The 25,337-nt window shown below is 39.7% G+C and overlaps 3 protein-coding genes across 4 annotated transcripts in view; 1 reads left to right on the top strand and 2 right to left on the bottom strand.

The window, feature by feature from the left end:
* Nucleotides 1-1,408, bottom strand: part of LOC109887560 (protein FAM168A) — a 96,943-nt gene extending 95,535 nt beyond the window's left edge. The window contains exon 1 of the mRNA XM_031826797.1: nt 1,302-1,408. The gene's annotated coding sequence lies outside the window, so the exon portion shown is untranslated. The remainder of the gene's footprint in view (nt 1-1,301) is intronic.
* Nucleotides 1,409-2,119: 711 nt separating this feature from the next.
* On the top strand, nt 2,120-7,336 carry LOC109892903 (histone H3.3). The gene is made up of 4 exons (XM_020485769.2): nt 2,120-2,492; nt 4,926-5,068; nt 5,525-5,678; nt 5,824-7,336. The coding sequence occupies exons 2-4, from the start codon at nt 4,941-4,943 to the stop codon at nt 5,950-5,952; spliced, it is 411 nt and encodes a 136-aa protein (XP_020341358.1). The 5' UTR covers nt 2,120-2,492; nt 4,926-4,940; the 3' UTR covers nt 5,953-7,336.
* A 4,598-nt stretch (nt 7,337-11,934) lies between these two features.
* Nucleotides 11,935-19,019, bottom strand: LOC109892897 (homeobox protein otx5-like). Of its 2 annotated transcripts, none has more exons than XM_020485764.2 (3): nt 18,541-19,019; nt 15,644-15,795; nt 11,935-13,314 (listed from the first exon to the last, which is right to left on the bottom strand). In XM_020485764.2, exons 1-3 carry the CDS (start codon nt 18,620-18,622, stop codon nt 12,670-12,672), a joined length of 879 nt encoding a protein of 292 aa, XP_020341353.1. In that variant the 5' UTR covers nt 18,623-19,019; the 3' UTR covers nt 11,935-12,669. The 2 variants fall into 2 exon arrangements, with proteins under 2 accessions (XP_020341353.1, XP_020341352.1); XM_020485763.2 differs by having other exon boundaries at nt 15,644-15,819; nt 18,541-19,006.
* Between the last annotated feature and the right edge of the window lie 6,318 nt (nt 19,020-25,337).

Below are 25,337 nucleotides of genomic sequence, written 5' to 3'. Positions count from 1 at the left end.
GAGGGTGTCATAAGTATTTGAACAAAGTGCATTAAATGTAGTCCAAAGTTTAGAATTTGGTCACATATTCCTAGCATGCAATGACTAAATCAAGCTTGTGACTCTACACATTTGTTGGAAGCATTTGCATTTGGTTTTGGTTGTTTCGGATTATGTTGTGCCCAATAGAAATGTACAGTAAATAATGCATTGGGTGATTTTGGAGTGAATTTTATTGTAAATAAGAATAGAATATGTTTCTGAACACTTCTACATTAATGTGAATGCTACAATGATTACAGATAATAATTCATTACTAATGATGAGTGAGAAAGTTACAGACTCAACTAAGATAATGCTCCCATCATTGCATGATAGGAATATGGGGCCAAATACTAAACTTTTGACTAAATGTAATATACTATAAGTGAATTTCTCCAAATACTTACAGTATGACACCTTCAAATGAGGACTATATACATAAAAGGCTTTCATTTCTACGGTAAAACACATATGTAAGAAAATACCCTCAAATAAAAGGTGACATTTTGTACTGTAGCCATTGTATCTCATATCCAAAATGCTGAGAGACCCGAATTAAAAGGTTTAGCTTCACTGTCCAAATAAATACATAGGGGAATAAATGTATAATTTATTAGACATCAGTTGTAGCCTACACACTTGTCAATCAATCTATGTTGATGTAGTTTTTCTCCAAAACAATATTCACATGATGATGAACTTCAGAGAAGCAGAAGCAAACCATACCACTAGAGGGAGACAGAGCACATGAAACTTACATCTAATGGTTTGCTCCTAGCAGAATTTTGCTAGCCTAAGCGAATGTCTGTGCCTCGCATACTCCCCTGAAAGACCTTCACTTGAAATATTAGAAACAAGAGGCAATATCACTGTTTGTTACAAATATTTACAAATATTTTAAAACTGAATTCAATAGCCTATTAAACTCTGCTTGTTCATGTGGTTTTTAGCGTCGAGTCATAAATCAAGTCTGACCCTTCTACACCATGCCTTTCCACCATAAAAAATAAACCATCCTACAAAATCAAGTGTTGTTTTTTGTTTGAATTAAATGTCAGTGGTTACAACTTCTTAATAACACTGTAATTCAGTGATCCGATTCATCACACACAATGGGAAGGCTGTTGTAAAGCAGACCTACAGTAAGGCAAATTAACATTATTTACTTAATCTCTAAACGATAAAATGATATTTTTTATGAAGCTCTCAAATCAGCCATGATTAATCAACAAAACCTTCAATTATCCTTGATTTTCGCTTTAAATGTCCATGACACTCACTTTGATGGTCAATGACACCAGTCTGTGCCTCTCTCCTTTTTTCTTAACCCTTTCCCAGATTGTGTGGTTGTTTTGTTAGGGTTGCGTCAATTCGAATCTGGTATCTGGATAAGTATGACACTGAGTCACCGATTGTATACTATGTATTGTTTATTAGCTAAGCAATTAGTGGTAAATGCAATTTTCGTATATACGGGCTCTCTGTCACACCTTGCAGGGCAAAACAGAGAACTAACTTGTTCCTGACAAAGATATTATAAATATACTCTTACAGAGGTAGTTCCTGCTTCCGAGCCGGCCTGTCAGAGTAGAGACTGGGCGTGGTTTAGACTCACCCAGCCTATCGTTGATTGTTGGCGCAGAGGCTGGTCCCAGCCCCCTTCAGCGCTTCAGCGGTCAGTCGTTGTAGCTGTGTAGAATATACTGTTATCAGGCACCTGGCTCCTGTTATCTAACAAAAGACTGTTAGTTCTCGCAACACTACGTTCTGAATGTGCCCCCCCAACTCATTGCACAGTTCCTGTCTTCATGTTATTCTGTATTTTTCCATCATGAGAAAGGCCCATGGCCCTGAAACTTAACAATGTCTCAAGTCAGCAATGTTGCATAACACATACATCCACACAAGCCAACAGCAGATAATATTCAATCACATATATGGTAACTGCTATATTGCATAACACAGAATCCTCATAGTTTTGAATATCTTGTATTTGCTTAATAAATTGTTAGCAAACTTTTATATGCCAGCTGATGCCTTATTGCATAATATATGCCTACGTACATGTTTTAGCCTACAAATAAATGTAGGCTGTTGCAGGTACTGCCTCTTTGGCATAGCACAGGCTGTTGGAAAAGCAGACAGATACAACTGTGGTTACTACCATATTCTTTCTTTCACGTCTAATTGATTGAGCACTTTAGGGTATTTCTTATTATATTACTTCACATTGATAGACAATTCACTAGAAAGCAATGGAAATGTTCCTTTCAGGGAAAGATTCAATCATCAGAAAACGGTGTTTACAAAAATGAAACACGTTGCATTATGGGAGTAGAATGATTGACACGGCAGCCATTTTCCTGCTGGACGCCGTGTTCCCACCATTGTGTAAGAGATAGTAAATACTGAAACTGCTAGACAACCATAACATTTATTTCCTTGCGAAAAAACATTTATATTCACGTCAGGTAAGTGGCATATTTTAGCATGTTGTTTTGTCTAAAACACTTAACCACATTTTTATATAAGTTTTAGATTGGTTAAACTTCATTTTATTTCAAAATATCCTTCCATTCCGTCGGTGTAGAAATGGAAAAGCGACTGCCTCGATGCCAGAGGCTTTCTACTTCCACTGGCGGAAGCAGATATACAATTCTGATCCAATTTCATGTATAGTTTTACTTCGCTTGTACGGTGTAAACAAACATTCAAATACAACTCAAAGCAACTTTTTGGATAGCTACAGTTGTCTATTTTGATGTTTTAATACTCGTAGTTCTGATTTTTGCTTTGTTTTTCTTAGATTTTTCAAAGTTCATGTCCCGCTCTTTGCCAGTACATTGGTAGACTATTCGATTGCCTCTTCATCTGCGGCCATAATCTTGCGGTTAGAGGCGGCACAATGGTTTGTGGGCCCATCCCTACGTTCTAAGTAGTGTATCTTGATTGGTCGACAGCGAGAAAAATGCCCACTGGATTGGATGTTTTTCGATAGGCGATCTGCATACTAGTTTGATTGGTTGGGCAGTATCCGAGTGTTCACGGGTAGGATACTGGCCCAGAGAAATAGATTTCAATGACTGGCCCACTGTTGCTGTAGCATTGCAGCTGTTCAGCAAAATAGAAAGTTGTCATAACAGAGTAGTACTCCAGATGGAACCATTTCAATCACAATTTCTCCATAATAGCAACATACTAGTTAGTCTGATTAATCAGGCTGTAATACACAATAAATTGGTATATAAACTTGAGACATTTGTTTACAAAAATAGGGTAAATATCCCTTACAAACCAGAATGTTTCATGAATTTACATTTGTACATGTGGTTTGGCCTTTTGCTGCTCAAAATTTTTGACAAAATATCCACGGGAAAGTATTGTTTACCTGACTTTTTAAGAGAGCTTGTAGGTACAGTGCATTCTGAAAGTATTCAGACGCCTTGACTTTTTCCACATTTTGTTACGTTGCAGCCTTATTCTAAAATGGATTAAATAAATAAGTCATCATCAATCAACACACAATACCCCATAATGACAAAGCGAGACTGTATTTTTAGACATTTTTGCAAATTTATTAGAAATAGAAAAACGGATACCTTAAGTATTCAGACCCTTTGCTATGAGACTCGAAATTAAGCTCAGGTGCATCCTGTTTCTATTGATAATCCTTGAGATGTTTCTACAACTTAATTGGAGTCCACCTGTAGTAAATTAAATTGATTGGACATGATTTGGAAAGGCACACACCTGTCTATATAAGGTACCACAGTTGACAGTGCATGTCAGAGCAAAAACCAAGCTGTGAGGTTGAAAAAATTGTCTGGAGAGCGCTGAGACAGGATTGTGGCAAGGCACAGATCTGGTGAAGGGTAACAAAAATGTCTGCAGCATTAAAGGTCCCCAAGAACATAGTGGCCTCCATCATTCTTAAATGGAAGAAATTTGGAACCACCAAGACTTCCTAGAGCTGGCTCCCCAGCCTGGTTTAATATCCAATACAAAACAAGATTCTCTGCTCTGAGGATACCAAGATTGAACTCTTTGGCCTGAATGCCAAGCGTCACGTCTGGAAGAAACCTTGCACCATCCCTACAGTAAAGCATGGTGGTGGCAGCATTCTACTGTGGGGATGTTTTTCCAGCGGCGGGGACAGGGAAACTACTCAGGATTGAGTAGTTTCCCTAAATGTGTTTTTTATTTTATTTTTTGTTTGCAAATTTGCAAAAATTCCTACATTTTTTTTTTGCTTTGTCATTATGCGTGTAGATTGATAAAGGGTAGAAAACAATAAACATTTAATCCATTTTAGAATAAGGCTGCAAAATAACAAAATGTGGATAAAGTCAAGGGGTCTGAATACTTTGCGAACACGCCCTATATTTGTTTGGGACCTAGGTAAAATTAGTTTTATATATATTTTTTCCATCAGTAGCTATTGAAGCAAGCATGACATGACAAAGAAAATTGTATATTCTGAATCAGGGGAGGATGGAGAACGATCTTTTTTTAATTCAATTTCCAATATAAAACAAACTGCCTAGGTGCTGAACTGAACCATATACCAGCTCTCTAAAAAGTCAGGTTAGCAATACTTTCCTATGGATGTTTTTTCTCATTTTGAGTAGCAGAAGGACAAACCGCACAGACAACTGGTACAGTAAGTTTAAATGTGATCTTATTTAACATTCTGGCTCGTAAGGAACATTTACAAGATTTTCCACACAAATGTATCAGGCTGTATATTCCAATGAATTGTGTATTACAGTCTGATTAATCAGACTAGTACGTTTAACACTTGGGAAAATTATATTTCAATATATTTGCAACTCACAGAATGTCTATAACAAAGCGTTGTTGACACATTCAACATGTTTCCAATGTGGTTTTTCCTGTCTTTCAAGTATAACTAACTCGTCATGGCTCGTACCAAGCAGACCGCCCGTAAATCCACTGGGGGAAAGGCTCCACGTAAGCAGCTGGCCACCAAGGCTGCCCGCAAGAGTGCGCCGTCCACCGGTGGGGTCAAGAAGCCCCATCGTTACAGGTAAAGCATCGGTTCACCCCTAGAAATAAAAGTTTGTGTTCACCATTGAAAGTACACACGTGGATACAGCCCTATTATGACATGTAGAGCTTGTGTAAAACCACACAGGTGCTACCAATCCATATTGTTATGGAAATGACTTGACAATCCTAAGTCCCCATGTGTCCGAAATGCCACCCTATTTCCTATATAGTGCACTACTTTTGACCAGGACACATAGGAAATAGGGGGCCATTTCAGACGCAGACACTGTTTTCAATTAGCCGTTCAACAAGCCTTATAACTAAGCAGTGACTGCTGGTAAACGGTCGACACCATTCAGTGTTTACCATGGCCAGAAACGACCAGGGCAGTAGCATTCAGCATGGGGATATGAGCAGTGAAGTACTATAGTAAAAGAGAAAAGAATATAATGACTTTTTCCCCCTAGTCATACTGACAGTGTGTTGGTTCCAGGCCCGGCACTGTGGCCCTGCGTGAGATCCGTCGGTACCAGAAGTCCACTGAGCTGCTTATCCGCAAGCTGCCCTTCCAGCGCCTGGTGAGGGAGATTGCTCAGGACTTCAAGACCGACCTGCGCTTTCAGAGCGCTGCCATCGGAGCACTTCAGGTCAGTGGCTGTGCGTGAGTGAAGCTCTGTTCCTCCTAACCCAGATCATGTCCTAATTGGCCTATACACATCTCAAAATTCCTATGTTTGTGCTGACCCACTGTTCACCATGCGTGTGTGTGTGTGAAAATGATTCTGTCTACAGGAGGCGAGCGAGGCATACCTGGTGGGTCTGTTTGAGGACACCAACCTGTGCGCCATCCATGCCAAGCGTGTCACCATCATGCCCAAAGACATCCAGCTGGCACGCCGCATCCGTGGAGAGCGTGCTTAGATGCCGCCCTTTCTTTTCTCCAATGTTTCAGCTCTATTCTCTTTTTTTCTTTACCTCTAACTGTCCTCACCTTCACTCTCTCGTTCCCCCCGCCCTTCCATCTCTCTCCTCAGCCCCCTCTCGCTGTATTCTTCTTGGTAGACTTTAGAGTAATGGTGATTATGATGAGATAGAAACGTGTTTGAAAAGTCTCGTCTCTCATAGTTTTTGTCTTCAGCAGATGCTTTAGGGTATCTTTTTTTGTGCATGTAGTAGGAGTCGCTGATCAGACAAATACACACACATGCTTAGAACCATGCATCCTCAGCTCTCCTACAACAAAACCACTCTGATTGACCAGGGGAGATATCAGGCATGTGTGTGTTTTGCGACAGGCGTCGGGTTTCTGCAACACTCACACACACACAGGGGGGCAGACCAGAGGGGTGTTGCCCGGGGCTAGTCTGCTTAAGGGGAGTGGCAACTTCCACAGCAGGGTGCTACTTAAACTAACCCCAGGGCCTCTGCCCTGTCTGCCCACCTCCCATTCTCACCCACTTCCTGCTCCATCCTCTACACCTGATCTGGGGTACTCTCCCCATGCACCCTCCTGCCCACCACAGCCATACCCCTTCCCCGCCTACTCCCCTGATCCCTATCCAGCCCTTCCACACTCTCCTGCCCCTCTAAATTGATGGTTGGGGGGTGGTTGTCTGTGGAGCGCCGTTAGTCTGTTGGTGTGAGAGCTCTGATCAGCCAAGCAAATTGTATTCAAAGGCAAACGAGTATCTCTTCTTGGCTACTTAATTTTTTGTATTATTATTACTATCATTGTGGATATGGTGTCATTAAAAAATATATTTTCTTTTTACAACTGCCAGATGTCAAAATAGGAATAAGGAAGAAAAAAAAAGTGATTGACTTTTTAAGACATGGGAAACTCTTGTTTTTACAGAATTATTTTTAAACCAATCAGGAAGAGCTCTGTTTCATAAGCGAGCTCCTGTTCCAATGGCAGCCACACGGGGCCGATATATACCCAGCCGCCTTCCTATTTCGTTTTTCTCACTATCAGTTTGTCATTATCCATGATGCTACTCTCAATCTCTTTACCTGATCACTGTCTCTTAAGATGAGCATTAGAGTTGTCACATCTGTATAAATTGACTTTGTAGTAGCAAGAGTTACTCTGCACGTTTGGGTTCTTTTCTGTTGCTCTCACGTCTTTAGCTCTGACCATAGAATCTGTCCTTTTCCTCGAAATTTGTGATACACAATATAACCTCATGTTTGTTTTCTTATATTTTTTCTTATTCCTCCAGATTTTCAGATGTTTAAATAAGCTGATGTTTGTATTTTCCAAATTTCTCATATTATGGTGGTAATAAATAGATATCCAAATGGGTGTCTTTGTCCGTTTCCTTTTCTACAAATGTTTCGCTCTTTACTTCTTGTGTGTGTGTGTGTAGTCTAAGAGATGTAGGATTTTGATTGATGAAACATTCCGGTGAGCTACCCATTTTGATTTGAAAGAATATGACTTATAAATGCAACTAGATTACCGATGGGAACCTTTTGATGGGGGTGGGGGCCACAAAAAATCTGAAGTCATTGAGGGGCTGGGGTTGCTCACGTGTCTGTATACCCACATGTGCATCATGCAATTCTACTAATTTTGCTATGGGGTAGAGAGGAAATAACTGTTTTAGAGCTAATTTCCTGTGATTCTACACATTTTGCCATTAACTGGAGAGAAATGCGTGCAGTTTTTAATATATCTGAGTGAGACTGACAGGGCTCCCAAGTGGCGCAGCGGTCTAAGGCACTGCATCTCAGTGCTAGAGGCGTCACTACAGACCCTGGTTTCATTCCAGGCTGTATCACAACCGGCCGTGATTAGGAGTCCCATAGGGTGGTGCACAATTGGCCAAGCGTCGTCCGGTTTAGTGTTTGGCCGGGGTAGGCCGTTATTAAGAATATGTTCTTAACTGACTTGCCTAGTTAAATAAAAACAATCAATGTGGAAACCCTTGGCCGATAATTCAACCATGATTACTCAATTTAGATACCTGGCCGCTAGACTTATTTACCAATCTAAAAAATGTTAACTGACATGGGCTAATTGAGTGACTAGCAGTGACTGACATAAGAGAAACTTGCCGATTCCCCCTCAGCAAACAAAACATTTGGCATGGGTCCTGAGATCCTCAAAAGGTTCTACAGCTGCAACATCGAGAGCATCCTGACCGGTTGCATCACTGCATGGCAATTGCTCGGCCTCCGACCGTAAGGCACTTCAGAGGGTAGTGCTAATGGCCCAGTATATCACTGGGGCAAAGCTGCCTGCCATCCAGGACCTCTACACCAGGTGGTGTCGGAAGAAGGCCCTAAAAATTGTCAAAGACCCCAGCCACCCTAGTCATAGACTGTTCTCTCTACTACCACATGGCAAGCTGTACCGGAGTGCCAAGTCTAGGACAAAAAGGCTTCTCAACAGTTTTTACCCCCAAGCCATAAGACTCTTGAACAGGTAACCAAATGGTTACCCGGACTATTTGCATTGATATACAGCTTGAAATCATGTTTTTGAAAGTAATGTTGCTCTCATGGAATGTCATTCCTAAAGCACAATAGAAACCAATTGCTATTTGCATGTGAATATGCATTGCAATCCTTTGCTCCTTGCTTACACTTTTGTTAGTGGCCCACTCCAAGAGGAATTGTCGAAAATGTGCTATATAGCAGTGAAAGATAGCGATTCCCAAGTTAGATTAGGTTGTCAGAGCTTTGTAAATGTATTTATTTTTGTTACATCATCAGAGATCCGTGTGCGTAGGTAGACATGCCTGTTTTCTTTCCTAGTTCCTCTTACAATGCCTGACCAGAGGGGTAAGAAGTTGAACAGCAGTAGATTTGGCACAGTTTGTACTGCGCTACAGTTCCACCAACTAGTAGGGATATATAGTTGCCAAAAGTTTCCAAACGTGCGGTGGAAAATGAAAATGAGTGTTTCTGAGGTTAAAATAGTATCTCTCTGTTTTGGACTGTTTTTTTCCTTCAGTTTCTTGCTTAGTGAACACGACCCAGGTAGCCTATGTTTATTTCTTCCATTTTTTATTTAACCTTTATTTAAATAGGCAAGTCATCCTCCTACAAGGGCTAGGATAAAAAAAATCGAAATTACATCTCCGTAATCTAGCATGGGTAGGATGGTCATCTGAATCAGGGTTAGTTTGGCAGCTGGGGAAGGTCGTAGGACTTGCCCTAGCTGTGTGTGAAATGTGGTGCCTCTATCACAAAAGGCACAAATTCTCTCAAATTTGATACTAATGAATATCAACCTGGTCCTGCAGAGGTACGGTGGTGTGCAGGGCTTTTCTCCGGCCAACACAGCACCAAAACACCTGGGGTGTATTCATGACGGAAACCATTTACTGTTTAAGAACCAAACGGAGGCAAACAGAGCAAAATTAGAGTTTATTTTGAACACATTCAGGTATGTCCTTCCCCGTTTCATTCCATTTGCTCCCGTTTAAGAAATGTTTTGCAACAGAATCGGTGGAATGTATACCACCCTGATACAGCTAATCAACTCAAGGTCTCGATAAACTCAGATGAATGAAGTAGTTTTGTGCTGGGCTGGAGCTAAAACCTCCATGTCCAGTAGCTCTCCAATGATCACCAGGGTTGGTGACCATTGCTTTACAATTGTTTGTTTTTTTAAAACCGGTTTATACGGGTTTATGTTGTATACATATACCACTTGACCCAATCTTTATTTTGTGAATAGCGTTTATTGTGTGAATAAGTGTTTCTTTGCATTAGGGTACGCACATCTCATCTGAACTAAGTTCTCCATCATTGAGTTAGAGTAGTCATTGGACTCAAAAGTTTAAACTGATGTGGTTGAGTGTTTATGGTCCTTATTCCCTAAAGAGAAAGGAAATGCTATATTTTAAGGGGTCATGATTTGGTGATGTAGGTCTTATGTGTTAAGGGTTTACAGTTTGTGAGTATACTTCAGAGAGAAGGGCACACAATGGGCAACATTTTAAAACTCTTTGCAATGGAAAACAAGAAATCAGGGTTAGTTTTGCAGCTGGGGTATGTAGTAGGACGTTGTTGTTTGTGATGTTGTTTGTGATTGGACAACTCCAGCTAGTCCCTCCCTGTGTGTCTGTTTGGTGGTTAATGAACACGACCCACATTGGGAATGCTGTGTCTCTATATTCACCTTCCCCAAGGTCTGCTGAGTGCTGCTGTCCTTCCTCCATCCCCCACCACATCTGCTCCTTTCAGAGATTACCGGCAACATGTCTGTCTGTCTAAAACTCTCTGTGCTGATGACGGGCAGATTACAACCACACTGCACCCTCTGAGAGAGATTAACCAATCAGGACCCAGACAGAGAGGGCAGGGATTAACCAATCAGATCACAGAGAGGGAGGGCAGAGGGATTAAAGTGTGGGATTAACCCAGCGAGTTGAGTGCGTATGTGGTGTGCGTATTGAGTGCGCTATGGAAAACTCTCCAGTTTCCCTTTTACGTCTCAATGCTATACTCTATTATGTTTGTGTTCAAATGAACTCTTCATCAATTCATCACCCTCCTATGTTATTCACTCGCAACATTGTTAGATAAATATACTTTTGTTCCACTCTGAAAAACAAAGTTATTCTGTTCTATAAATGAATAGGTTTTTAATTTTTAGAGTCCATATTTGTCCAAGTTTAAAGTAACAAATTGTTACTCTGTCACCTAATGAGGAATCTAGTCATCTTCAGATACTGTAAAATATGTTATGGAATCCATCATTTGCAATGTCTAGATTTCAACACACATTTGTAATGAAGATGCCGTATTGGCAAAGATAGGAACATTGCTGCAGAGTAACTCAGTGCCCATCTATTTTATAACACACACGAACACACACACACACATCGCATACACATTGAATACACATATTGTACTCACAAACAAGTATACACCCGCACACAAATGTCCACTTGTGGTCAAATTGCATGGCATGTAACCAGGTCAACTAGGGATTACTGAGTTGTCAGAGTTGTCAGAAGAGGGGGGTGAGGTGGAGTAGTGGGGGTGTGGAGGGAGGCAAAGGGGGATAAGAGGCTGGCAGAGATGAAGGAGAATAGATGGGTTTGAGGGAAGGGGTGGGATACGGCAGGAAGTAAATGTTCTTTGTGTTACCCTGAGGGACGATAGACAATACTTTATGTCACAGATGACAGCCTTGATTGTTCTTTGGACATTGAACAATTTTTGGAAGGAAATAAATAAAGAGGAAGTGATGACATCTCTGAGTCACTCATTTTCCTCTATAGCAGAGTTTGAGCCTGTGTGTTTAAATCAGTTTCTAGTTAAGTCTTTCCCATATAGTATTATCATCAAGGGTGTCCTTCCTTCTTTTTATAGGGTATACTTAGCTTTTTTCAAGGAGAAAGGGAATAATTGAGACCATTGGTAGAGGAGATTGAGAGATATGTAGATGACCGACAAACAGGGAACGAGACTTCGAGAGAGAAGGAAGAGGAAAAGAGGGGGAGAGATAGAGGTAAAGAGAAAAGAGAGAGAGATGGGGGGGGAATGAAGGAGGGAGAGAGATAAGGAAAGAGAGATAGAGGGGGACAGAGGAGTAATCCTGACTAATTCACTTAGGACATTGCTAAAGGGAGGGTAAGAGGATTGGGCCACTCCAGAATCAGATCAGCAAAATTACCTGACAGCAAGACGCACTCGTGGGCCAAGGGGGCAACACAACAGAAACTACACTCACATAATATAACACCTAACAACATGGCCACTTGTTAAGTTCTGGGTCAGTTTTGTACTTCAACTCAACCAATTTAAAATCCGAATAGGGAATACCAATACATGATGTACAGTACATTTGAATGCAAAAAAAACTGAACCCCTTCATATAAATTGTGAAACGAAAATGTCACTCAAACTTGTAATCACAATGACGTTCGTTGGCCATAAATGTAGATTCAAAGTTAGCTTTAATATTTCACACAAAAAAACATAGAAGCCATTTTTTTTCTCCCATCAAAATGTAATAGCAACGATGCTAGCCTAACACCATAGTAACATGTTAGCTCCAATAGCCTAAAAGTAACCAAATTAAGATTTAAATTGTAGCATATATAACAACAACTAAACTCAAATTAACACTGATAGTCTTTCAGAACAAAAAAAGAGAGAGACTAAGAGAGTATTAAAGCCCTGTGAATATGATCTATTGATATGTTTCTTGAAAACAGCAGAAAAAAGAACAGAGGAATGATTGAGTATGCGTGGTTGTATCAATAGAATTCTCTTGAGGATGTCTTTCCATGACAGACCAATCAATGCATCTGAACCATGGCCTGTGTGTTTAAGTCAGTTTCTAGTTGAGTGTCTTTCCATATAGTATGATCCTCAGGGGCATCCTTCCCTTCTACTGTATGAGAAAGTAACTGGACCTGATCTCCTGCATTCACAGTCAGGAGGTATCAATTATATCCCTGCGTCTATCTTCTCCTCTCTCACCTGAATGGAAAACACATTCTACAGGGGTTGTAAAAACCAAGATTACAAACGAGAAACAAAACTTACAAACAAGAAATAACCAAAACAAAGTAATCTGTCAGATTAATTTGATCGTATTTGATCGTGTATCTGGTGAGGGCCTCATTCATTCACAACTCCTCCCACTCTTGTTCTTGTTCTTGTTCTTCTCTACAGCACCTGGAACTTCCACGAATTCTGGTCTTTGTGGTCCAGGCAGTCCATGGTGCTGAAGCCCAGCTTCCACGCCTGCTGGTCTTTGTAGTCCAGGCAGTCGACGGAGGTGAAGCCCAGCGAAGCGGCCGTGCCGTAGCCCTGGGAGGAGAGCGAGGCGGGTGACTGGCTCAGCGAGCCCCCCATGGAGGGCACAGTGATGGGGCTGAGGGCGCCGTTTGCCGACAGCTGTGAGTGCATGGGCGAAAGGTAGGCGCCACAGTCCAAGCCTGTGAAATAGGAGGAGGTGCCGGCGTAGCCCTGGGCGTAGGCCTGAGGCTGGCCGTAGCTCATGGGGTAGGCAGAGGGCCGCTGCATGCAGGGCGCCGAGGAGGCCAGAGGGTCAGGGAGTGGCGAGATGGCTGGGCTCCAGATGGAGATGGGTGCATTGCCAGGGTTGTTGCCGCTAGTGGGCAGTGAGGGGCCTGATGGGTCAGGGGAGGGGCTGTAGGAGCCAGAGGGGTTGTTGGATGAGGGGTCGGGGCCATTGCTGGGTTGGTCCTGGGCCGGTGACGCCTTCTTCTTGGGCGGGCGGGGCTTGGACTGGCCGCTGCTCTGCTGCTGCTGCTGGCGGCACTTGGCACGGCGATTTTTGAACCACACCTGCAGATACCGAGACAGACAAACACAACCCCTTAGAATAGAGAAAGAAAATATGTAGAAATTCTGTGATTGTGAAAGTAAGTTGTTTGGTGGAGGGAAAAGGACATCATGTTACTACATAATTGTTGATATATCTGTCACTATGCCAATGTGCACCTACAGATGTAGGATCTTCATTTGATCACCCTGTTGCAAGAGAACTTTATTGAAATGAAAAAAACTTGTAGTGTATTTGAGGTTTAAGAAGGCTTTACAACTTTAAAACTTGTTGTATATTTGAGGTTTAAAAATGCTTCTGAAGTTGATTTTCCCTTATGAAAATGTATCATTCCCTACAAAAATGTACATTAATTACCATCGAGAGTTCTAAAGGTACTCGCACTCAAATCATGAAAAGGAAGAATCAAAGGAGGCTGATATGCAAAAATAATATACTTTATTTAATCCATGCTTAAATTATATAAATCAGCCTCCTTGGGTTATTCCTTTGTATGGTTTGAGTGCGAGTACCTTTTGAACTCTCGATTGTAATGAATGGACATTTTTGTCAGGGTTGATTCATTTTTTTGTAAGGGAAAAACCTTTTGAACTTGATTTTTTTCTCCTACGCACAACCCACCTTTCTTACTAGCTTGAGAGCAAACCCTCATACTGGCTGTCTACATGAATTATAATCCACATAATATACCGGCTCAACTTAAGATCCTACATCTGTATACTCTGTGATAGTATTTGTGTATCAAAACCATACCAGACAGAACTGTGAGCTAAACTGTCACGAGTGTGGGATGTGTATGTACAGAGCATTTAGTAGGCTACATGTCCTTCTACAGTCTTATATACAATACTGGTGTACAATACTGGTGAATTGTACTCAGAGCATATGCCACTATCTCTTCTTTATATTTTCATATTGGCTACTTTATCTACAGTGCCTTCAGAAAGTATTCATACTCCGACTTATTCCACAATTTGTTGTGCTACAGCTTGAATTCAAAATGGATAAAATATTTTTGCACCCATCTGCACACAATAACCCATGATGACGAAGTGAAAACATGTTTTTAGAACTTTTTGCAAAGTTACTGAAAATGAAATTCAGAAATATCTCATTTACATAAGTATTCATGCCCCTGAGTCAATACATGTTAGAATAATCTTTGGCAGCGATTACAGCTGTGAGTCTTTCTGTGTATGTCTTTAAGAGCTTGGCACACCTGGATTGTTTAATATTTGCACATTATTCTTAAAAAAATTATTCAAGAGTGGTTAAGGGCGCCAGCTGCGCCACCAGAGACTCTGGATTCGCGCCCAGGCTCTGTCGTAACCGGCCGCGACCGGGAGGTCCGTGGGGCGACACACAATTGGCCTAGCGTCGTCTGGGTTAGGGAGGGTTTGGCCGGTAGGGAAATCCTGGTCTCATCACGCACCAGCGACTCCTGTGGCGGGCAGGGCGCAGTGCGCGTTAACCAAGGTTGCCAGGTGCACGGTGTTTCCTCCGACACATTGGTGCGGCTGGCTTCTGGGTTGGATGGCGCTGTGTTAAGAAGCAGTGCGGCTTAGTTGGGTTGTGTATCGGAGGACGCATGACTTTCAACCTTCGTCTCTCCCAAGCCCGTACGGGAGTTGTAGCGATGAGACAAGATAGTAGCTACTAAACAATTGGATACCACGAAATTGGGGAGAAAAAGGGGTCAAATTAAAAATTTAAATAAAAAAAATTCTTCAAGCTCTGTCAATTTGGTTGTTGATCATTGATAGACAGACAATTGCCATAGATTTTCAAGCTGATTTAAGTATAAACTGTAACTAGGCCACTCGGGAACACTCAATTTGTCAGGATGCATGTGATGAAATAGTCTTATTCTGTACAGGCTTCCTTTTCTTCACTCTGTCATTTAGGTTAGTATTGTGGAGTAACTAACTCAGTTTTTTCCTATCACAGCCATGTAACTTTTTTTACAGTCACCATTGGCCTCAAGGTAAAATCCCTGAGCAGTTTCTTTCCTCTCGGGCAGCTGAGTTAGGATGGACGCCTGTATCTATGTAGTGACTGGGTGTATTGATACACCATCCAAAGTGTAATAAATAACTTCACCATGCTCAAAGAGATATTCAATGTCTGCTTATTTTATTTGTACCCATCTACCAATAGATGCCCTTTTTTGCGATGCATTGGAAAACCTCCCTGGTCTTTGTGGTTGAATCTGTGTTTGGAATTCACTGCTCGACTGAGGGACCTTACAGATAATCGTATGTGTGCTGTACAGAGATGAGGTAGTCATGAAAAAATCACGTTAAACATAATTCCATCATCATTAGACTGTACCTGTACACGCGACTCGGGGAGGTTGATCTTGAGGGCCACCTCCTCCCTCATGAAGATGTCGGGGTAGCGGGTCTTGGAGAACATGGCCTCCAGGATATCCAGCTGGTTGCGTGTGAATGTGGTGCGCTCGCGACGCTGCTTCCGCGGGGTGGCTGAGAAATCCAGAGACACAGAGACTGTGTGACAATAATGGTATGATGGAATGGCATTAATGGACAGTAGCACTCCTCAGTGCTCAAAGTGATTGACATTCACATTGCATTTCATTAGGCTGGCAAGTCATACAGTTCATTGGTAAAGGGATGTAGCTATATCTGTTGATAACAGTGGTATTGGTTTCAATATCTATCATGACCACTCTCTATGGTAAAACAAGTCATAGCCTATAGTTTCTATTATCTTTATGGTATGTTGAGATATTCAAATGAATCATAGCAGGTATTAGCCTAGCAATAAAAAAAGGCAAAAAAAGAAAGACACCTATGCTAATGTTGGCTATGTGAAAACTATTAGTTTCCTGACTAGTCTTTCCCCATATATGGGAAGATATAGGTTACACTAAATGGTGATTGTGTGCTAGTTGAAGAAGTGTTACAACTGGTGATGATGGTAATGGCAGATGCAAAAATAGAAATTTTGACACAGAAATGCATAGCCGAATGTAAAGGACTACTCTGACATTTATCCAACCTGGACTATCGACATTGTTTTTGTTTTATTCTCTATTCTTTTCAATTCTCACAATGATTTCATATTTTCTTTTTGAATAGGAATCGCTATTATTTGCTATTAGCCTACCCTTCGTTGAATATTGTCACATGAACAAGTCTCAAAATAATCTATTATTAGTAGTATTGATATTCTTATTGATATTATCATTGATATTCTTATTCTTATTGTTGTTGTAGTTATTATTATTATTATTATGTTATGTTGTTATACATTATTAAAATCTCTACAGGATCGGTGTCCCCCTGTGAGACGGTTGTTAACGTGATTAACATGAGATTGTAAGTAACAAGAAAATGTCCCAGGACATAGACATATCTGATATGGGCAGAAAGCTTAAATTCTTGTTAATCGAACTGCACTATCCAGTTTACAGTAGCCATTACAGTGAAATAATACCATGCAATTGTTTAAGGAGAGTGCACAGTTATGAACTTGAAAATGTATTTATAAACCAATTATGCACATTTGAGCAGACTTGAAACAATATTTTTTTACAGGAATGCAATGGTTCATTGGATCAGTCTAAAACTTTGCACATACACTGCCATCTAGTGGCCAAAATCTACATTGCGCCTAAACTGGAATAATACATTGTGGCCTTTCTCTTGCTTTTCAAAGATGATGGGGAGACCAGAGCTAATGTGTTATATTCTCCTACATTAATTTCACATTTCCACAAACTTCAAAGTGTTTCCTTTCAAATAGTATCAAGAATATGCATATCCTTGATTCAGGTCCTGAGCAACAGGCAGTTAGATTTGGGCATGTCATTTATGTCGAAAATTTAAAAAAAGGGTCCAATCCTTAGGGGCTGAAAAATCCATGGTGCATGGACATAATGCATACACTGCACACTGTTTTAAGCAGCGTCAAGCATGAGCAGCGTCAAGCTTTGGCCAATGTATCCTGAGAAAAAATATAAACGTTAACATGTAAAGTGTTGGTCCCATATTTCATCAGCTGAAATAAAATATCCCAGAAATGTTCCATACGCACAAAAAAGCTTATTTCTCTCAAAATTTGTGCACAAATTTGTTTACATCCCTGTTATGAGCATTTGTCCTTTGCCAATATAATCTATCCACCTGACAGATGTGGAATATCAAGAAGCTGATTAATCAGCATGATCATTACACAGGTGCACCTTGTGCTGGGGACAATAAAAGGCCACTTCAAAATGTGCAGTTTTGTCACACAACACAATGCCACAGATGTCTCAAGTTTTGAGGGAGCGTGCGATTGGCATGCTGACTGCAGGAATGTCCACCAGAGCTGTTGCTAAAGAATTTAATGTTCATTTCTCTACCATAAGCCGCCTCCAACACCATTTTTTGGCAGTACAGACCTCACAAGCTCAGACCACATGTAACCACGCCAGCCCAGGATCTCCACATCCAGCTTCCTCACCTGCGGGATCGTCTGAGACCAGCCACCCTGAGGAGTATTTCTGTCTTTAATAAAGCCCTTTTGTGGGGAAAAACTCCTTCTGATTGGCTGGGCCTGGATCCCCAGTGGGCGGGGCCTGGCTCCCAAGTGGGTGGGCCTATGACCTCACAGGTCCACCTGTGGCTAAGCTCCTGCCCAGTCATGTGAAATCCATAGATTAGGGCCTAATGAATTTATTTGATTAACTGATTTCCTTATATGAATAGTAACTCAGTAAAATCGTTTAAATTGTTGCATGTTGCATTTATATTTTTGTTTTAGTATATATATATATATATATATATATATAAACTGCACCATTGTGTTTATCTCCATTGCCCACGCACTTTCAACATTTAGATAATAAAGAATTTACCACATTTTTTTCAATTTACCAATGTTTTTTCATTTTTCACATTTTTATATATATATATATATATATTTGAAAAATGAAAAAACATTGGTAAATTGAAAAAAATGTGGTAAATTCTTTATTATCTAAATGTTGAAAGTGCGTGGGCAATGGAGATAAACACAATTGTGCAGTTTGAGGCCATGTGGCCGAGAATGATATGTGCGCTGGAGATGGGGGTATGAGCAGGTGGGTCTGGGCATGGGTGATGTTATCGTCGTTTTATGTGTATGTTTTGTGTTGTATTTTTTTTTAAATCAATTCTGACAAAAATAATACAAAAGGAGGTAAATGATAATTAAAAAAAAGGTAATATTATTTTACTCACATGGGTATCCAGCGGTGGTGTGTAGCAGGTCCATCCCAGACATGTTCATGGCGTAATGGGGTTGCTTAATGTAGGACATCATCCTCGCACCGGGTTTTTATGCCTTCTCCCTCACTTGGTCGTCTCTCTGAACAGGCACACACGACTGACTTACTTGGCTATTTCCCACTAGTCCCTCTCCGTCGGTAATGTATTGAAGTTTAGGTCCCGCTCCAAATCGACCTCGCCAAGTGACAAAGGTATCTTGAGATGTCTCAAAGTTATTTGCCTTTCTTTATTTTCCCTCTTACTCTTTCTCACTTGACTTGTCGAAAACACAAAAAAATGCAAAGTGCAACCCTCGTGACAATTGCGCACCGCAGTTTAGGACATAGTAGAGTGCGCGGACACTTATATTTTGGCGCGCCAGGAGCAGGTAAAGAGGTGCGTGCTGCCGGTGAGCGGGGTGATGACACGACACTGACTTATTTTACAGACACGGTGAGCTAATTAAAGGTACCAAGTGGACGCACAGAACCCCCCCCCCCCCCCTCTCTCTCTCTTTCTCGCTCTCTTTTGTCTCTGCCCATCCCACTACACTTCATCGCATCATCTATTAAACTTTTATTCCCAGATACATTTACAAACAATTTTGCAGATAGGTCTACTTTTTCGTAGTAGAAAACGAAATGTGTCACATTAAGATTTTCGCATTCATCACATTTCCATGGAACAAAATAAGCATTTGCTGATGTATACGTCCTGTGCTGATTTATCTTTGCTTAGTAATGGGTTGGGTAACGTTTTTTGTTTTTGTTGAACATATGTATATTTCAAACTATACATACAGGGCTGTAGCAAAAAAAATATATTTAGTAAGTCTACTTTTTCAAATGCGAGGATTTATTAACGACAACTGATAAACATTCGTCCTCTAAACATTTGAAATCAAGACATAATATTATAAATTATACAGCCGAGGACATATTTGGCCTATATTAATATAGTAATTAAAATGACTGAATTGAGTCCATGGTTAATATATTGCATTACTCAAAACGTATATTCCCATTCAATTCTCAAATAAACCTATAATTTTACGTTACAATTTGTAATTATAATTTGAAAATCAATGAGAAATTAGTTCATGTTGGTCCAGAGTCATTTCAATTAGCCTACTTTGGAATCCAATTAAAACGTTGATGTAATCAACTATCCTCTGAACCAACATTTTATTCATAATTTCTTTTGACTTTCAATTTTTTGTGATACGCCGAAAAATATTTCCTATTCGTTTAATTTTGACATGTGTTTTTGCGAGGTTTTCACGGGATTTGTTTCGTAGAGTTATGTTGGCCCAACTAAACTGCATTTTTATTTAGAATATGGTGGACAATAAACATGTTGCCAATAATTTGACTAATTAAGCTAATTAAGCCCTGATTTGCAGTTTTTTTCAGTTGCTTTGGTGCAATTTTCACTAGTATGTGGTAAATGTTCAGAACTTTTACTACAAAAATAAAAACCGATAATCAAAAAGGCAGTTGTTTCAACAGCACATGTTAAATTGACTAAGTACAACACACAAAATCATACGGTCACTTTTCACCAAACTGAATCAGTGCTTCATCTAGAAATAGGCCTACATGTTTCACATTGCAATACATGTTCATATAAAATACTTGCCTTCCACATTACTTGAAATGATCCTCTTCTAATCTGTTAAAATACATTTTACTATGAATTAATCCGAATGCTCTTAATTTATAATAATTTAACCGTTTGGTAATCATATATATTTTAAACTGGATTGTCGATGTATGTCTATAGTGTATAAACATATAAAGTATGATATATACCGTAATGTATTATTATGATGATGATGAATATAGATTTTGCCTGACAGGTCTGGTTTGATGTTATTGCATGCCTCTGTTATTGCATGCCTCAGGAGGGTGGGGCTCATGGGGATTACAATCATACATCTTCTACCTCTATTGTAATCATGTATTGTATTTTACAGTATGGTATTGTACTTATGTATTGTAGTGCTCCTGTACGTGACTCAGTTCGTAAGAGCATGGCACTAGCAACAGCAGAGTTGTCGGGTTTGATTCCTACTGGGGTCACATATGAACATTTGTGGACTCTGTTGTCACTTTGGGTAAAAGTGGCTCGTACGTAAATGGCATATATTACGGTGTTACAGTATTGCATTGGCCAATGCAATTTTAGTAACGCAGTGTTACCTAACTCCCCATCAAAAAAAACGTTATTTTGGATAGGGGATGCATTTGTTACATACAGTACAGTACATATCTGATCTTGTCAATTTCAGATTTAAATTTTGTAAGTGATTATCAATTAAGAGCAGTCATATTAAGCAATAGTAAAATGTATTTTAACAAATGAGTCATATCAAAAGTAATGTGAGCATTGCCTTGTGAAAGGAAATTACTTTATATTAACATGTATTGCAATGTGAAACGTGTATTTCTAGACGAAACACAAATGACATTTGATGAAAAAGTGTCTGCATGGTTTTGTGTGTTGTACTTAGTCAATTGAAAACAACTGTTTTGAAACAACTGCTTTTTTGATGATATGTTTTGAATGTTGTACTAAGAGTTGGGAAAATGTACCACATACTTGTGGAAATTGCACCAAAGTGATTGAAAAAAATCTGGAAAAAAGTTTTGAATATGAAACTTGCTCTGTTATAAGTGTTACCAGTTTGGAGTTTTATTGAAGAGTTTTGAAAATTCACCAGAAACGTGTAAAAATAGCACCAAAACGATTGAACACCACTGTAAACAGGATGGTGATTGTTGCACAATCTTCAATATTTTCTTCTGTTTAATGGTAATTTCAATTATATAACCATTCTCTAAGAATATAACTGATGCTTTATTAGCATATTACAACTTGTAGCCTAAATGTCCAAAATTTATATTTTGTTTTTTTAGCCTGGCTGAAACTCAGGAATGTGGCTTCAACTTTGATTATGAATTGCAACTCAAGGTTTTCAATCAGTTATTGAACAGGTGCATCACACATTAAATTGCTGTTCATCAAATCAAGCCTTTCACACATTCATTGACACATCATCAAAAGATTACAGTGAGCTGTAATAAACCAGTGTAAAAACAAACACACACTCACAGATTCACAAACATCCACACAGCCAATTCGATTTAGCTATAATAATATACTTTATCTGAAAAGTAAGTATCTTATCTCCAAATAAAGTCAGGCAAGAGAGAGCCATCCATTCAGTGGCAGAGGGAGAAAACAAGGATAGAGAGAATGAGCTATCAGCTGATAGAATAAAGAGAAGTATAGACAACTTGGACAGACAGACAAGAAGACAGAATGGCATGTAGGTATAAAGACAGACAGCGAGGTGTTGAGATGTACAGACAGCTGGCAGACAGATAGAAATGAAGAAAATATAGATATATTCTACACATGCAACTCAAAACAATAAAAGTTACAACAAAAATACTTTACATAGACAGAAAAGACAAGTCACTAAACTCATGAAACGAGCGAGATGGAACAACGACCGTATTTTTGTGGACTAACATCATTGATGCCCATGTGTGTGTGTGTGAGTGTGAGTGTGCCAGTGCCAATATGTTGGTCAACAGTTCAAGCTAAGAGAAAATGAACTACGTGGTTGTGGCTTTCGTTAGCTGTCTTTTTGGAGATCAATGTTGACTAATATTTGGACAAAACAATCATTTTAAGGCTGGATATTTTTGTCAAATAAATATTTGGTCAAATCCAATAGTTAACCACTTTTGTTCTAAACTTTTTTGATATTTAATTTTTATTGACAGTCAGCAACTATTCAGTGTCTACATACTGTCTGTCACGTTCTGACCTTTATTTCCTTTGTTTTGACATTATTTAGTATGGTCAGGGCGTGAGTTGGGGTGGGCAGTCTATGTTTGTTTTTCTATGATTTGGGTATTTCTATGTTTCGGCCTAGTATGGTTCTCAATCAGAGGCAGGTGTCATTAGTTGTCTCTGATTGAGAATCATACTTAGGTAGCCTGGGTTTCACTGTGTGTTTGTGGGTGATTGTTCCTGTCTCTGTGTTTGCACCAGATAGGGCTGTTTTAGGTTTTCACGTTTCTTGTTTTGTTAGTCTGTTTATGTGTAGAGTCTTTATTAAAGAACCATGAATAGAAACCACGCTGCATTTTGGTCAGCCTCTCCTTCACCGCAAGAAAACTGTTACACTGTCGCAATACAGATGATTCAGACAGGCAGCTAGATTGTGGAACAGCTGCAGGAGCAATTAGGGAAGTAGAGGAAGAGGACTGAGCCCCCGTAATCCTTGGCCACATGCTGCCACGTGCCGCACCCTTACATGCACACACTCACTCACGCACGCACACACACACACCAAATTACACTACGGTAGAGCTTTGGGACGGAATTGTTGAAGATGGTGCAGTTAGAGAGACAGGGAGATGGAAACAGATTGAGGACAGAGTGAATCAGGTGAGAGAGAGAAACCGAGAGAGTGAGAGGGAGGGAGAGAGAGAGAGAGAGGGAGAGGGACAGGTAGACAGAAGTGATTACAAAGAATCGGCTAAGGCGGTCAAGGAGGAGGATAGGAAAGAGGAGGGGAGGAAAAACACAGGTAAACTCAGAGAGATTGAGAGTAGGGAGAGTTGGAGGGAGGAGGAACAAGGTGGCAGAGGGAAGATGGGGGTGAGGCGGATGGAGGGTGGGAGGGATGGAGAGGGGGAAGCAGGTGAAGGAATAAAGAGGGTGAAGGAGGGTGCGGGCCGTGTCCCCACTGACACACTGCAGTGGTTAATCCAGATTAGAGTGTCTAAAATGGGTCGGCTAAATCTGCTGGCCAGCCAGTAATACAGACTGCTGTCAGTCCCAATCTCTCACACACACACACACACACACACACACACACACACACACACACACACACACACACACACACACACACACACACACACACACACACATCCCTAACCCAGTTGCAATTATATAGCAATTTTTTTGGTAGAGATGGAGACATTAATCCAACATGTAAATTTCTCATTTGTAGACAAACTGTAATTAAAACCAGACTAAGTCATTGGCAGAGATGGAACTATCCAAGCAGAAGATACATCTCCTTCAAATGTTTATATTTGGTTGTTGACAATTCAATATACAGTTTGTCTACAAATGAGTCATTGATATTGTCGGATTCATGTCTCCATTTGAACCAAAAATCTAAATGAAAGAATAGGCCTAATTCTAATCTAATCAAACTTTAAATCCACTTTAAATTAAATTGGATTTAGCCCTATTCTTTAACTTCGATTTTTGAATCCAACATTAAAGATCCTTCATTAACATAATACAAAAAAGTCCCCATCAAAAACCATCAGTTTAATGATTAACTTGAAGATATATTTGAAATCAACCAAAGCTTGAAGTCCTAGGCTTATATGTATTGTCTATTTTTTAAATTTAATCCTGGGTTGAATTGAAACAATAGCTGTTGATGACTTTGCAAATGCTATATAGGCCTAAATAGTATTATTGATGATACATTACTTATAAAGTATGGTTACATTTCATTTGCTCTTTTTAACCTACTCTGATTTCAATAGGAACAGTGATTATATTTAGTTATTAAGTGATCTCTTAATAATCATTCTCATGATAGCACATTGGTAGTGGTCAGTGACAAATATCAAAGCTAAGCAGGCTGGGCTTGGTTAAAACCCTGGTAGTGTTGGTATTTGTTATTTATTAGGATCCCCCATTAGCTGTAGATAGATAATTTTTCAGTAGGATTTGATTTATTAGGATACCCATTAGCCGACACCAATGGCAACAGGTAGTCTTATTTGGGTCCGACATATAACGAAAAATACATTACAGACAAAAGACTCAATTTACATACATTTAAAAACATTATCATGTAATGTAGTGTGTGTGTGTGTGTGTGTGTGTGCATCTATCAGTTACACATACACGTCAGTATATACACACAACAAGTAGGTCACATGGGGGAGAGGCGTTGTGCCATGAGGTGTTGCTTTATTTGTTTTTTAAAAACCAGGTTTGCTGTTCTCTTGCACTATATAACGTGCATTCGGAAAGTATTCAGACTACTTGACTTTTTCCACATTTTGTTACGTTACAGCCTTATTCTAAAATGGATTAAATTGTTTTCCCCCCAATCAATCTACACACAATACCCATAATGGCAAAGCAAAAACAGGTTTTTAGAAATGTTTGCTAATTTATATATATACATATATAAAAATGAAATATCACATTTACATAAGTATTCACAGCATTGTACGAGATCTCCAGTTTCTTAGCAATTTCTCGAATGGAATGGCCTTCATTTGTCAGAACAAAAAACTGACGAGTTTCAGAAGAAAGTACTTTGTTTCTGGACATTTTGAGCCTGTAATCGAACCCACAAATGATGATCCTCCAGATACTCAACTAGTCTAAAGAAGGCCAGTTTTATTACTTCTTTAATCAGAACAACAGTTTTCAGCTGTGCTAACATAATTGCAAAAGGGTTTTCTAATGATCAATTCGCCTTTTAAAATGATAAATTTGGATTAGCTAACACAATGTACCATTAGAACACAGGAGTGATGGTTGCTGATAATGGGCATCTGTACGCCTATGTACATATTCCATAAAAAAACTGCCGTTTCCAGCTACAATAGTCATTTACAACATTAACAATGTCTACACTGTATTTCTGATAAATTTTATGTTATTTTAATGGACAAAAAAATTGAATTTCTTTCAAAAACAAGGACATT

The sequence above is a fragment of the Oncorhynchus kisutch genome, linkage group LG6 (assembly GCF_002021735.2).
Source record: "Oncorhynchus kisutch isolate 150728-3 linkage group LG6, Okis_V2, whole genome shotgun sequence".
NCBI classification, from domain to species: Eukaryota; Metazoa; Chordata; class Actinopteri; order Salmoniformes; family Salmonidae; genus Oncorhynchus; species Oncorhynchus kisutch.
This window is presented reverse-complemented; position numbering and strand designations above follow the sequence as displayed.